This window comes from Zootoca vivipara, chromosome 5, assembly GCF_963506605.1.
Source record: "Zootoca vivipara chromosome 5, rZooViv1.1, whole genome shotgun sequence".
Classification (NCBI taxonomy): domain Eukaryota; kingdom Metazoa; phylum Chordata; class Lepidosauria; order Squamata; family Lacertidae; genus Zootoca; species Zootoca vivipara.
In genome coordinates this window covers 61,893,209-61,909,590 of record NC_083280.1, presented here as the reverse complement: position 1 = coordinate 61,909,590, position 16,382 = coordinate 61,893,209, and the positions used below count along the sequence as shown (strand labels likewise).

Genomic DNA, 16,382 nt, shown 5'->3' with positions numbered 1-16,382 from the left:
ACCTTTATTTCAGGGGGAAATCACATGCCTGTAGTTCTATAACAGCTGAACATAAACATGAGAAAATCCATGATGATAAGCAAATTTAAAGAAAGGAGAGCTATAAGACTTTTAGGCGATTAAGAATATTCATATAAAACATTCTGGCCTTAATCCAGAGGAAACTGAAACTACAGGACTGGATACAGTTACCTTTGCATTCCCAACAACACAAACTTTACAATGAATGACATTCTAGTTCTCACTTACCAGATTTCCAAGTGTGTTTAGAGTTAGGATGTTAATTAAATAAACGGCTTGCATACATATCTTACCTGGGAGGAAACGAAATGTCCAGTTCATATAATTTGTCTTTAAAGACTGACAGCTCTTTGTCAAATTCCAAAAGCTAATGGGGGGAAAAAGAAACCAGAATTAAAACAAATAAACAAATAAACCTTTGTTTTCTTCAAAAAAGTGTAATTGTTGAGTACATTTTAAGCTGCAATACTTACACCGTGATAGGTTTGAAGCTATTGTTAATGTTTTGCTTTATGATGCTGTTTTGTGATTTTATTATTTTATTCTACACTGATTTAGGGAATTGTCATGAAAAACGTAAATTTTAAAACAAAATAAGTGAAGAAAAGAAAACATGATGCTGGATTAAAAGTTTTGTGAACAGGTCCATCATCATCATCATCATCATGCTGAGAAAAAGAAACAGCAATGAGCATTAAAACACACACAATATGAATTTCTTATGAATGCTCAGAGTGTTCAACTTTGCTATTATACTAGGGGCCCACCATGTGGGACTTTGCTCAGATTAGCTCAGAATTGTTAAAGAAGCACTAGTTTTACTTTTGAGGAGGTAAAACTAATCAGCTGTTCAGAATATTAATATATAGCAAATTAAGATGCTAACCAATCAACAAAATATGCTCATATGGTGGCAATATTAGCTGCTGTACTCTTCTGCCTAGAAAAGAAGTTATGATAAAAACAAGAACCCAAACGGTCACCTTAAAATTTACCTGCAAAAAACAAAACAAAACAAAACCACAAGGATATGCAGAACAGCCCCATTTGACCACAAAAGCAAGCAATATTCCTATTCAGCTATTCTGAGGCAGTCACAATATTATTTATGTATCACTTGATACAACACCTGATTATTTATAGAGTTGTGTTCCTAGGCAGCAGCAGTGAAGACACAATACCAGAGACAGATATTAAGCCAGCTTTAATGTACCGAAAGGACAAAGTTGTTTCCCTGCAGATTGCCACAAAGAAAGGAAGTGTGTAGCTGAACATTGTGCTCCGAAGCCAAAAAACAAACACCCTCCTCATAAAAGCACAATACTAGTAGTCTATATTTCAAGACAGGAACTATCTTGATGGGCATAAAAAATAATATTCGTCCGAGAACCAAGACCAGCGTCGAGTCCGATGTGCAAATGAACCTATAGTGCTACCGATCCATTGCTGTAAATGCCACTTTCGGTTTTGACAAGCATGCCATCAAAAATAGCTCTCCTTATAGAGCCTGCGTGTTTACTCCCTGTTCATTAATCATGTCCCAACTCACAGCTGTGCTGATACCATTGTATGAATGGCAGAGGTTTCCGAATGAAATTAGATTGTGTTCTTCTTTCCCCTCCGCTCTGTCATAAATCATTCCTGAAATGTGCAATTAGCAGCTACTTGTACACATTAATTATCTGTGTGAAAAGCAGATACCTGAACCACCTGCACAACTGATTAGCTACCCTCCCTGTGGCCCACCCATTTTGTCTACAATCTCTGCAGCGCCACCAACCACCTATCGAGGCGGATTTTTGTCGTACGAATATGTGCCCACAGGAGCATGAAATGCCACTCCTTCCTTTCTTGCATAGCTCATGCCAAGGAGGAAAAAAACCAGAGAAATGGTTTAAGATGCTTTATATATTTTTAAAAAACAACCCTTATTGCAAATGTGTGCAAATTATAAGAACTTTAAGGCAAGCAATCTACATCCAAAAGCAGTGTAAGAATTATCTAGTCCCCGAGGGGCCATAAAAACCACATGGACTTTGATTATGGGACTTTGGAATAAAACAAACAAGTCACTCTAGATCAGGCATCCCCAAACTGCGGCCCTCCAGATGTTTTGGCCTACAACTCCCATGATCCCTAGCTAACAGGACCAGTGGTCAGGGATGATGGGAATTGTAGTCCAAAACATCTGGAGGGCCGAAGTTTGGGGATGCCTGCTCTAGATGATGATCACACGATGGTCTGGTTTACATGCACCAGCTCATGGATTAGCACGAAGACACGAGCCTCAAGCTCCTGAGAAGAAGATTGCAACACTGCTTTACTCCTCCCAACACACGGTTTCATGTGTTGTTTGAACCTGGGTTCATGGCTTAGTTCAGGCTTCCTCAACCTCAGCCCTCCAGATGTTTTGAGACTACAATTCCCAGTATCCCTAACCACTGGTCTTGCTAGCTAGGGATCATGGGAGTTGTAGGCCAAAAACATCTGGAGGGCCGAGGCTGAGGAAGCCTGGCTTAGTTCTCCCCAGACTAGCCCCAAGCCAATACCAAGGTTTGTTCTTAGTTTACAGCTCTTTGTTACTCTGGAAACAGCTCAGCTCAGCCTTAGGGTGGCTCAGCAGCAAAATGAGTGGGGAGGCGCAAAGCGGCCCCAATGGTAAATCCACTACAACTCTCCGGCACAATTTTGTTTAGGCAAGCCTACTCAAGATATGTAGAATGTTTACTCTCTTTTCAGCTCATCACTGATTTTAATGATTATGTGAATGTTTTAAATAGCTGATAATTTGGTTTCATTCCTTTCGTAGACTGCTTTGAGAGTTTCTTTCTTTCTTACAATCGAGCAATATAATATATAAATTGTATGAAATAAATAATGTCCACCCTTGGACTTAGTGTGATATGCAAACCCGGCCATTATAACAGTTGGGGTGAGCTGTGTTTCTCCCAACAACCTTAACTAGTGTTTCCACTCAACTAAGGTTTGAAACAAGTTCAATGCAATTAGCCAATGCAATTCTGGGCTGCATCAATAGGAGTATAGCATCTAGATCTAGGGAAGTAATAGTACCACTGTATTCTGCTCTGGTCAGACCTCACCTGGAGTACTGTGTCCAGTTCTGGGCACCACAGTTCAAGAAGGATACTGACAAGCTGGACCGTGTCCAGAAGAGGGCAACCAAAATGGTCAAAGGCCTGGAAACGATGCCTTATGAGGAACGGCTTAGGGAGTTGGGTATGTTTAGCCTGGAGAAGAGAAGGTTAAGGGGTGATATGACAGCCATGTTCAAATATATGAAAGGATGTCATATGGAGGAGGGAGAAAGATTGTTTTCTGCTGCTCCAGAGAAGCGGACACAGAGCAATGGATTCAAACTACAAGAAAGAAGATTCCACCTAAACATTAGGAAGAACTTCCTGACAGTAAGAGCTGTTTGGCAGTGGAATTTGCTACCAAGGAGTGTGGTGGAGTCTCCTTCTTTGGAGGTCTTTAAGCAGAGACTTGACAGCCATAAGTCAAGAATGCTTTGATGGTGTTTCCTGCTTGGCAGGGGGTTGGACTGGATGGCCCTTGTGGTCTCATCCAACTCTATGATTCTATGATTCTAAGTTTCCCTTGTTTCCCTCATTAGCCTTAACCATGGTTAATGTTAGTGCAGCTGTAGTACAAAACTGCAGTTAAGGCTAGCAGTGCAGGGAGACTCTTGGGAGAGGAGAGGCGCTGGAGACAGAGAGAGCAGGCAGTCCCATCAGAGCGGTAGAACCAACAGTATCCAGAAGTCTTAGATCTGCATCAAGTCCTCTGATTTCACAGCCCTTTCTTTGTATATGATACTCATTCTGCAAGTGTTGATTTGTGATTCGTTCAACCATAGTACAGTAGATGAGCAGGTGCTCCTCAATACATAGATAAATGCCTTGAGCTGATAGACAAAGCCCTGCAGATACTGCCTTGTTTTTGTCCCAACAGTTTGTGAACACTGCACAAGCCCAATGGGTGCATTTCAACAGGACACTGTTTTTTTGACCCATAATATTCAGTTCATCTATTGAACTGGTGAAGTGCCAACATGGTGTTTACATATTCACATGTGTGTTGTAATATGACTAATCAATAGCATCTATTAGCAGTTGTTTAACGGAAATGAAGAGTGAAATCCTGTTTGTGTCTACTCAGATGTAAGTTCACTGGGTCCAATGAGACAAGTGGGTATAGGACCACAGCCTCATGAACATATGGTGCAAAACTGCCTTTCAATACAATTATGAGGGAGAGAACCAAAAAATAACTAGGCCACAGTCCCAACCCCACTTACCTGGGAGTAAAGCCCATTAATTTTTTTGGAACTCCTGAGCAGACATGGCTTAGTGCAGGGGTCAGCAAACTTTTTCAGCAGGGGGCCGGTCCACTGTCCCTCAGAACTTGTGGGGGGGCGGATTATATTTTGGGGAAAAATATGAACGAATTCCTATGCCCCACAAATAACCTAGAGATGCATTTTAAATAAAAGGACACATTCTACTCATGTAAACACACCAGGCAGGCCCCACAAATAACCCAGAGATGCATTTTAAATAAAAGGACACATTCTACTCATGTAAAAACACGCTGATTCCTGGACTGTCCGCGGGCCGGATTTAGACGGCGATTGGGCCGCATCTGGCCCCCAGGCCTTAGTTTAGTTTGGGGAGCCCTGGCTTAGTGTATGTTTACAAACTGACGGTTTTGAAGCATTTATGTGAGGAAAAATTTTTATCTAAGAAGCGAAGACAAAAGAACATTCTGAGAAAGGAGGGGTGCTTGCAAAATATAAAAATGCAAAAGACAGAATAAGCAAACAATGCTTCATGGAACACAATGGTAAAGAAATACTCATTGAGAATTCCAGAAGCCGGGTGTGTGTGTGTGCTAAATAGCTGCATTGTCTTCCTAGATGAATTCAAAATATCTACAGTGTGTACATCCAGTTTGCTTTGTTATGACAATATTCAGGATCTGACAGAAAGGCCAGGGCCTACAGAAGGGTTAACGGTGGTTCAGACACTTAGCTCCCAGCTCTTTCCTCAGTAACAGCCGCAGACATTTCTGACATTTTTATGTACTGTGGGTGGTTGCTTGCTTAGTTATGTGCTGTGTATTGCAGAGGAGCTATTGATATTGTTGTGACACAGATGACAGATAACAGGAACACAATTGTGCTGGCAGCCTCCTGTAGCCTCTCCCAACTCTTTAAGGAGCGGGGACATCCTTACAGCTGCAATGCTGCTTACAAAGCCCAAGCGCCAGCTGCTGGAGGGAGCCGATAGGCGTTCTTACTGTTATTATTTTGGGCAGTTCTAGTACAGAGAAAGGAAAGCTCAGGCCCAGAAGCCAAAGTCTATCTGTCTGGCTCTTAGGACTCTCATTGAGCTGCCTCTTCCTGCTCAGCCACACGCCCCTCTCCAAATGTCAGCCGAGCGTGCAGTGGTGGTGACAAATAAAAATGTCACGTCTCGGATTGTTAGGAAAGGGATCAAACATAAAATGAACAGCATCGTGAGGCTGTATGAAATTTATGCCGCTGCCATATTTGAAGTACTGCGTATATTCCTTCTTGCCACACAGTGCCTGTTCTCAGTAAGCCAGGAGTCATCTGTACTTTAGAACTCAATAACTACTGTACTTCTCCCCATATGAACCGGCTCAGATCCTGCAACCATCATCCTAGGCCTTTCTTTGTAGGTCATCTCCATGAGAGGTCCAGGAGGTGGCAACATGAGAACGGGCCTTTTCTGCAGTGGCTCCCCACTTGCACAATGCTCTTCCCAGAGAGGTTTGGCTGGTGCCGGCATGACATAGCTTTAGGCGCCAGGCAAAAACATTCCTCTTCTCCCAGGTCTTTGGCTAATTAAACAATCTATGGCCTTTTAAAGTGTGTGTGTATGTTTTTTTTAATTGTTTTTGTTTGTTGCTGTGTTATGTATTTTTGTGTTGTTTATATTCACTGTGTTGAAGCATATTATTTACGAGGGAAGGCTGAATTATTTTGAGTGCTTTATTTAACTTAGGGGAAAAGAGACAATTAACAGCACAACCCTATGCATGCCTACTCATAAGCAAGACCAACTGTGTTCAAGGAAAGTGTGCATTTAGGTTTTTTTGGGGGGAGGAGGTCCCCCTAGAAACACTAAGCAGGTTATGTGTTTAAAAATTTGGTTGATCTTTTTCTCTATCGCTCACGACAGAGGTACACACACACACACACACTCTTACACACCGTGTGGGGAAAGTTACATTTTCCTCCCACTCATGAGATTTGAGAAATGAGCCACCCTGAGGAATTGATTGGCAGTAGGAAAAAAAAGAAAAGAAAGAAGACTTTCTTGCACAATGCCTAATTCATTTATGGAATTCACTGCCACAAGTTTCGGTGACGACAACTACTGGCTTAGATGATTTCAAAAGGGGATTAGACAAGTTTGCAGAGAACAAATCTCTCAATGGCTATAAGCTGTGGCGGCTATAGGGTAACTCCTCATTCAGAAAGAGTATCCATTTGAATAACATTTTTTTCTGGGGGGAGTGGGCAATATAGGAGGGCTGGTGCCTTCCTGTTCTGCTCGTGGGGGCCTTCGTGAAGTGTCTGGCAAGGATTCTGGAGTAGATGGAAGCCTGGTCTGATCAAGCAGGATCTGACCCTGAAATCAATTCCACCCCTTGAATCCTTGCAACCAGAGCATAAGGCTGCTATTATTAATGTACAGGTACCGTAAAACCATTTTCAAAAGCCAGCTATGTGTTATGTTGCAATGGGGGTGGGGGTGGGGAGCAGCTTTATCTCACCACAAATAGCAATTTTGAGCACAGGAATGTAAGTTCATACAGCACACACCACTTGGCCCTGGAGTGTGCAATATTTTCCTCGCGGAAATCGCAAATGGCTCGGTGAAAATCAATATATTCTGTTTAGTTTACTCTACTCTTCGTAACGCCATTCTTGAGAAACAGCCCTTTCAAGCGTAATAAGGAGGTGGCGGCACTGGGGCAACTTAAGCGAATGCATTGCAAATTTAATGATGTAGCTCCCATGTGATGCAGGAAACAGGAAGCAGGGTACACATATTCTAATACAGGGGTCAGCAACCTAAGGCCCATGGGCCAGAAGCGGCCCATGGAGGTTGTTTGAGCAGCCCCCGAACTGAGCTGCCTGCTCATGTGCTGCGCTAAACCGGTGCGGCGCAGCGCAGCGCAGGACTTGCTTCTGCAGCGCTGGAAATTGTGTCATGTGCAGACCCTGGAAAGCAAGGGCGCACACACAATCTGGCCCACAGAGGGATCTCCGCGGGACCGATCCGGCCCAGGCAAGATAAACCTTGCTGACCCCTGTTCTATTACATGTTAAGCCTATGGACTGTGACAGACTAAGATTCAAAGTTGATCCACAGAAATCAATAAAGAGTTAGCTACAAATAAGTTAAGTTTATTGGTTTTAGTGGGCCTACTCTTAGAGATGGATTAATCGGATACAGCCCTACAGGTGTAGGTTTCAAGGTCAGTGGTCTTAATTCTATGACATGCTGGGATGACACATTAGTGTATGGAATTGTGCATCCTGTTGCACCCAGTGCCAAGGCATAACTTTGCAACTACCGTACAGACAGCAACAGCAGTTAGTGTAGTATCCTCAATGCCTCCGAAGGATGGATGTACAGTACTGCATGGGACAAATCACCGATGGCAGGCTGGTTCTCAGTAGCATGCATTATTTACTTGGACAAGACCTTTGGGTGCATTTGGAAACACAGATTGACTTAGTTACAGGTAGGTAGCTGTGTTGGTCTGCCGTAGTCGAAACAAAAGAAAAAAAATTCCTTCCAGTATCACCTTAGAGACCAACTAAGTTTGTCATTGGTATGAGCTGTCGTGAAGAAGTGTGCAGGCACACGAAAGTTCCCTGTTTCTCATATTTTAAGACATACCCATAAAATAAGCCATAGCAGGATTTTTAAGCATTCAAGGAATATAAGCCATACCCCGAAAATAAGACATAGTGATAGGCGCAGCAGCAATGCCGGCCGCGGCAGGAGGAGGAAAAAAATAAGACATCCCTTGAAAATAAGCCATAGTGTGTTTTTTTGAGGAAAAAATAAATATAAGACATGTCTTATAATATGAGAAACACGGTTCATACCAATGACAAACTTAGTTGGTCTCTAAGGTGATACTGGAAGGATTTTTTTTTATTTTGTTTCGACAGATTGACTTGTGGGAAACCTAAAGGAGGAGGTACAGCGCTTCTCTATGAAGGGTGCCTAAGGTTCCACTGGAGCAATAGACTTGTAGTTGTTCTTTTATGTTCCATTATTGCCAGTGGTCCTTGGTGCACTGCTTACAGGTGGCTTCCAAGACCATGATGAGAACAGGAGAAAAACATGTACAGACAGATGTTTCCCCACAACACATTGAAGAAGCAATCCACTTCTCAGTTTTAAACAGAAAAAACCAGCTTGTCTCTTTAGCAGCTACAAGGAAAACTTAAGAAACAACAGCCCTTGGCTGCTTGAAGATTTCTCTGTCATACATGCACATAGCTTCACTGGATCATGGCCATGAAAGAAAAACACAGCAGTTGGATTTTAATCTCTCTCCAACAGTAAGAAAACATGGTGGCTCACAAACAACAAGCATACCTAAACAGCAGCTCTTTGCACAATAAAGGTTAAAGAGCCATGGGTCGAGAGCCCAATGGTTCTTGGTAGTATGGAGTCACATCAGCTAGTCTTTCTTTCATTACCTGTCACGCCAACAAGTTACAACTGTGGTATCTTAGGGACAGTGGGCTGCTTGAAAGTCTTTCTACTCTTATGAACCAAGGACAAGCTATGGGTCTACTGGAGTATTTGCCTAGAATATAAATGTACACAATGATTACATTTGCATTTGAAATTAACAACCTGAAATTTCAAATAGCTGGAGAAAGAACACAGTCTGAATAGTTAAATAAGATGTGTAAATATTGCTTGCTTAGGCTCAAAGCAAAATAGCTGCCCTGAAAGTGGGAGGCAGGGGGCGGAATCACTGTCCATAGGGACGCTAGTATAAGCTGCCTTGGCTAAAATCACAGAAGTATGAACCTTTTATAAGGGGGCAACTTAATTCAGTCATTGGAGTAGAACAACAGCAATTACTCATCAAGACCTACAGACCAAAGTCAGAGCATTCTTAGATCAGGAGGTGATATTAGCAGCATTTATCAAATCTATCTGCAGGAACCACCAGAGAATTCACAGCTGCGGAAGGGAAATGAAGTTTCAGGAAGAACAAAAACACACTCAACACCACAACTACAAGAGAAGATCTAACAAAAAGTAGTCATGGAGATTTAAAACACTGGAATGTGGACCAAAGAATTTGTCATTCTTGTGTGATTCAAAGAAATTAGTGAATGTGTATTTCTAGTACATTCTAGTGCCAGTATTTCATTGCCCCTACTCTAATGGATTTGCTATGCATTCAAATAAGCACAGTAAATCAGATATTATCTTCAACACGAAGGAAGGGAGGAACAACCTGAGGTTTATTCTAAGTCCAGTCAGTGTTATATCTGCACCACACCCCATATATCGTACTCCTACCTGGTGCCTTGTGACACCATCCAAGCAGGTGACAACTAGCATCACTAAAGGAAAACCTGAGCATGGTAAGCTGTGTTTAGAAAGGAGCTCCAAGGCATCCATTATGAGTTGCAGGGGGCATTAAAAAATTCCCATCTACTTGTCTCTCAAAATTATTTTCTATACAGTCCCTTCTGTATGTAGATCCTATGGACTCACTACAGAAAATTATGTGATACAGAAGTTCAATCTACGTTCTTCTCAATCCTCCTCTATGTCCTCTCAACTCTGCTTTTGTGTCCTCACTGTAAACCAGCTAAGGTAGGGCTCACAGACTGACTGGCCAGGCCTGTTCTTACTTCCTAAACTAAAGATAGAGTGTTTGAAAACAAAGCTACAGGAAGAGGGGGGGGGAACCAATCAAATCTGAAATTGTGGAAACAGAAGTCTCAAAATTCCTGTATTGCAGGCAGTTGGACTACTACATGATCCTCGGGGTCCCTTCCAAGTCTATGAGTTTATGACAAAAATTAAGATGCAGAGGCACCCCAAGTTAAATCTTCCACTTTATGTTAAGGAAGAACTGACCACCTACTTTTACCTGTGCTTCCACTGAACTGCCTGGAGGTTCAGGCCCTTGAGATATGCTCTGCGTTGTGGCTTATTCCCTGAACGCGGGTGTCAATTTGGTCATTGGATTTAGTTATTTATTTATATTTTTTTCAAATGAAAGCAAAAGCAAAACGTTACAGAGCTAGACAAGTGCCTCCATATGAGCTTGTATGAATTGAGTTGCTGGTAGTCAGCACTATAAAATACACCTGGGATGTTTTAACAGAAATCGGGGAAAGAAGACTTGCATTCTACAGGGGATACCAAACTATCAGAGATTCCTCCAGCAGTGGGAGAAGTTCCAGGAACGCAGGAAGCTAGCTGCCTTATACCGAGTCAGACCACTGGTCCGTACCATTCAGTATTTATCTGCACCTAGGGTGAGGAACCTGTAGCTCTCCAGATGTTGTTGGGCTCCAATTGCCAGCAGCCTCAACCACCATGTTTAATGGTCAGAGATGATGGGAGCTGTAGCCCAGCAACATCTGCAGGAATAGAGATTTCTCCCTCCTTACCCTACACTGACTGGTAGCAGCTTTTCAGCATTCTAGACAAGGACCGTTCCTAGATCTTACCAGGAGATGCTGGTGATGAGACATGGCTTCTGTTGCATGGCACTGAGCTACAGCAATTGTATGAAGGAGGACCTGCATTCCTTCATCTGCCCTCTCTTCGTGAGATTCAACAACTACCAGACTTTTAGAAGACACCTGAAGGCCATAGCTGCCAAGTCTCCCGTATTTCCCGGGAAAACCCCGTTTTCCCAGCTGTTCCCAGCTGAAAAAACGGTTTTGTCCGTCCCCCCCGGTTTATTCTGGTGCGGCGGCCATTTTGGGACTGGGCGGAGCATGCTCAGAAGCGACTTTTGATGCAGCTCTGCCCAGTTCCAAAATGGCGGCAGCGCTACTTTCGTTCTGCTACTTCCGGTCCGGTCCCTTATTTCTCTGACAGGAACTTGGCAGGTATGCCTGAAGGCAGCCCTGTTTAGGGAAACTTTTAATGTTTAATAGACTATTGTATTTTAATATTTTGTTGGAAGCTGCCCAGAGTGGCTGGGAAACCCAGCCAGATGGGTAGGGTATAAATTAACAACAACAACAACAACAACAACAACAACAACAACAACAACAACAGCAATTCAAACCCACAGCCTCACCTTTACCAGCATGGCACTCTGACCTGTTGAGCTATTGGCCGAATAAGGTAGCTTAGTCCTCCATTTCCACTACCTGCATTATGTGAGTTCCAATATAATCTATGGACTCATCCATGCATGTTTTCGCTGGATTCAAGATTGTATAATAAGGGTGGCCACAGTGCTATAGTCCACAACACTTCGTGCCACAGACAGAAAGCAAAATTCATCTGAAAAAACTGGTTCCAAGCACTGCATTCCTCTTTAAATTATTTGCTATAGTTACCTCACAGAATGGTTCTCATTTTAAGGAGACCAACACACTGATTGTTCTAATATTCCTTTGCATTTTACCACCCATTCACCCTTTCCCCCAAATCCTAGGCAACTGTGATGCTGAGCTAACAGTTCCTTTCCCTCGTCTTAATTTACCCCTGATACATCATATTCAAGATTTTATCTGGACAGGGGCTGGATGGTGTAGTGGATAAACCTCTGCCTTTTCACCTCCGGGATCAGGGTTCAAGTCAAACCCTGATGAAATGCGTTTGATCGCCCTAATCTAGTTCTTAGTGGGCAGTATTCCCATTATCTTTAAAAGGGTCAGAGCCAAGGCCATTGGGAAGAGTGCATTGTGCTATATCTTGTCTATTGATTAATACATTTTCAGTGATGCCATTTCCTTAACCTTCATGTGCACCCATTCACACACACGCTTATCAAAGCTCCGTAAAAGGGCTTTTGCTGATTGGAAACCTCTATCTTATCTCCTCTCTCATCTGCTCTTCTTGGGATTTACTTTGAAGCATTTTTTTTTTAAAAAAATATCAGATTTCTGCCACCTGTTTTCCTTCGCTTTAAAAATTCTTGCTAGAGTCTCTTAAAAAAAGAAAGAAAAGCTGAATACCAAATTATTTTGAATTTTGGAAAGACATATACACACTTTGTAAACAGAAGTGCTTTGCACCTTATTATAGATAACTTTTCTTCTCTATATGAATTTATTAAACAAAGTTCCATAATCAAAGGGCAATTGGAAGTGTTCCCTTTAATGAAGTCCAGCTGTTGACCAGTATATATGCGTCAGGAAAAAAAAATCTCTTTTATGAAATGTATCAAAATATTTTGGATCTGCTAGAAAATGCCAGGATGATATATATGAATCCAGTCTTTTGTTTGGGATTAAGTCAACCAAAGTGGGAAGTTTGTAAATATATGAATGCAAGTTTATTCTAAATTCAGCCCTCGACATATAATAATATTATCTCATCCAACCAGCAACATACATGTATACAGACTGGCTTGCTAAAAATGAACTCAGCTCAGTTTTTACCAGGAAGCCAGCAAAAAATTATAAATGCCTTCAAAGTAGGATGTGAAATTCAGCCCTTCTAGCTCCACCTTTCCAATCCTTTCTGTTTGAACTTTTCTCTCAGGTCATCCTGTGACACCACAGCAACCCCAGGGTTCAATTCTTTTTATTTTTATGACTCCTTTTTATTTTATCTTCTTTGGTGCCAACTGACAATATTTTTCCAAGCAAATTTCCAAGAGTCACACTCTAAACAGAAGGGCAATCTGAATTGATAGGTGTACCACATGAATCAGGAGACAGAGGCGTAGATACAGCAAATGCTAAGAAAACTAATGATGAGAATAATGCTCAACGATCAGAAGCATACTCTTCTCTTGAATGATCGGCAAGCAGATCAAACACCATGTTCCAGATATGGTCAACAGTTAAAGCCAAAGATTAGAAAGGATTATGTGCCAATATGAGAAAGTCAGTCAAACTGTCAGACATACTTTCAGATAGGAAATAAGGGGAATTTAGTATCAGGAATAAACCACGACTGCATTCTCTCAGGCTACTAGAGGGGGTGATGAAACTACCGGAAGGAGGAATAAAAGTCCCTTGTGCAGCGCTTCTCAGTTTGTTGTTAGTTGGTTGGGAACCACAGAGCAACGGGGCTTTGCAGGCACTGTCAAGTGGTGGTGCCTGCAAAGCCCCTTTTGGCGAAGGTCTGTCTTTAACTGCCTGACGCTTGATGCCAAATGTAGGACAGGTGGGCATGGCTTCCCCAAAACTTGGCCTACCGTGCTAAATGGGGAAGCCTGACAAGGCAGATTATGCTTACAAACTGGAGGTTCCTCACCCCTGTTGTAATCCATGCCCCTGTGTTCTAAATGAATGTCAGTTGCAGAATGCACTGTACTTATTCATTTGCTTATTTTTCCTGGGCTAAAGATGTGAATCATGTCATGCCCAGCGAAATAACACTTGACTCATATTTTGAAGGTTAATCTTAAATCTGGACGAGTCATGATCGGATCCCTTCAGTTCTGCTTTGTAATTGTTCCAAGATTCTAACATATCTTTGGTTACACCCTGGTTGAATTTCACCAGGACTTTGGAATGCATTTTGCACATGTGGGCACGTCCAATTTCACTAAAAAGCTGCACAATTGCCCTAATGCGCAGTTCCACAGACAAAAACCATAAAACAAAAATTGGTTTGTGTGTGTGAGTTTGTTGTGGCAGTGGTAAAGTTAATTTAAAAAACGACATATATATATATATATATATATATATATATATATATATATATATATATATATAAAGGTAAAGGGACCCCTGACCATTAGGTCCAGTCGTTACCGACTCTGGGGTTGCGCACTCATCTCGCATTATTGGCCGAGGGAGCCGGCGTATAGCTTCCAGGTCATGTGGCCAGCATGACAAAGCCGCTTCTGGCAAACCAGAGCAGCACATGGAAACACCGTTTACCTTCCCGCTGTAGCGGTTCCTATTTAGCTACTTGCATTTTGACGTGCTTTCGAACTGCTAGGTTGGCAGGAGCTGGGACCGAGCAACGGGAGCTCACCCCGTCACAGGGATTCGAACCGCCGACCTTCTGATCAGCAAGCCCTAGGCTGAGTGGTTTAACTCACAGTGCCACCCGTGTCATAAGTAAATAAGGAAACTAAGGCGCATATTTAGATCACTACTCAATAACTCTGACTTAAGGTGATGCCTTTTATGTGTGAAAAGGCTACCACAGACCACAACTGCAGAATATTGCCCCATATCATCTCAAAGGTGTGGATACACTTGTGGGACTCAGGACCTGTTGAAATCTGTATTGGAGGAAATCGGATGCATGCATGTGTTACATCCTTCTGGAGACCACAAGCATCCAACTCTGCTCTTTTTCAGTTCTAGCAGACTCTCTGGAGTGCAGCCTAGATACATAACCTGCTTCCTACTTCCCATGGTGGGTGCAGCTCCTTAGTCATAGCATATATAAAGGTATAATTTAGAATTAAAAGGAGCAGTTTCTAAACCTATGTATCTCAGCTGTGTTCTTTGTAGAGGGGTGTTAGAAACTTGTATACTACCGGTATAACAATCCAAGCATAAATTTGCCTCAGTTTACATCTTATTTATTCCCAGTTTCTTTTCCTTACACAAGCTGTATACAATGTAGAATTACTCTGGAGTGGCAACAAATTTCACCAGTTAGCCAGCAATTTAACGCCAAACACAGTTTTACTGCTTGTTTTCATGGGGAACTTGTATGAGGCTGCAATCCTAACACCGCTTAAAGGTAAAGGTAAAGGTACCCCTGATCGTTAGGTCCAGTTGCGGACGACTCTGGGGTTGCGGCACTCATCTCACTTTACTGGCTGAGGGAGCCGGTGTACAGCTTCCGGGTCATGTGGCCAGCATGACAAAGCCGCTTCTGGTGAACCAGAGCAGGGCACAGAAATGCTGTTTACCTTCCCGCCGGTACCTATTTATCTACTTGCGCTTTGATGTGCTTTTCAACTGCTAGGTTGGCAGGAGCAGGGACCGAGCAATGGGAGCTCACCCCGTCGCAGGGATTCAAACCGCCGACCTTCTGATCGGCAAGCCCTAGGCTCTGTAGTTTAGACCACAGCGCCACCCGCGTCCCTTCTAAGACCACTTACTTTGGAGTAAACCCCACTGAATTAAGCAGGTCTTACTTTTGCTAAGTATAGTTAAGATCGCACTGAGGCCCTAAGTATTTTCCTTTTTGTCTTACAGTGCAATCCTATGCAAGTCTACTCAGAAGTAAGTCCTACTCAGTTCAACAAGACTTATCCTTAAGCAAGTGTATACAGCAGAACTTCCCAATGTGGTGCCCAGGAGCACAATGATGCCCTTGAGCTAATTCTCTGCTTCCAAAAAAGTCTCTAAGGCCTCCCCATTCACTGACACCTTGCCCAAGAGCTGCTAAGGAGGTTTACCTTTTTCTCCCACGTAAGAATTAAGCTTTGGAAAAGGGTGGCACCCACCACTGGTTTCTGAGAGAGTATTTCTTTCAAAATATTTTTTCTTCTGGAATGTGATGTTTAAAAAAGAGAGATAATAGCGTATGGGTAAAGATAATAGTAAAGTAGCCTGCTGACAATGAATATTTGCCAGGTGTTGTCTCATCTATACAAAGTCCAGTTTCTAAACCTATGAAAGTAATTTCCAGGTTGGTAGATTAGGACTACAGTGCTAGCAAAACAGCATCTGATTAAAAATCCAAATGGCCCCATAGGCTTAAGAGGCTGGTGAACAGCAGCACATTATTGCCATGAGAAGAAAAAAATAAAAATAAAAATACGGGATCAGCTCTAAGGAAAATGTAGCTCTGAATAGAAATTGTACAGTATTTCTGTTGAACTAGTTATTTGCATGTATTTCAGATTTTTCACAAGCATGATAGCCATTTCTACACCTTTTAAAATAATTTTTCTTCTGGATTACGATGTTAAAAAAAGAAGAGATAACAGTGTATGGACAATGATAAAGTAGCCTGTTGATAATAAATATTTGTCAGGTGTTGTCACATCTGCACAAATTCCACTGTTGCTGAAGAGACACCACACTGATAAAAAAAGGTGGCTCTGAAGAAAATCAATGGATCTTGAGCTCAAGCAGTTGCTATACACATAAGAAAACATCTCTATCCAACAGCCATATTGCTGTGAAAATTCCCAAGCCT

The 16,382-nt window shown here is 42.3% G+C and overlaps 1 protein-coding gene across 4 annotated transcripts in view; it reads right to left on the bottom strand.

Annotated features, from left to right (window-relative positions):
* Window positions 1-16,382, bottom strand: part of INPP5A (inositol polyphosphate-5-phosphatase A) — a 237,210-nt gene that overhangs the window by 24,856 nt on the left and 195,972 nt on the right. For all 4 annotated transcript variants that reach the window (XM_035137830.2, XM_035137829.2, XM_035137835.2 and 1 more), the window contains one exon: window positions 315-388. In XM_035137830.2, the coding sequence (XP_034993721.1) occupies window positions 315-388 (74 nt within the window). The remainder of the gene's footprint in view (window positions 1-314; window positions 389-16,382) is intronic.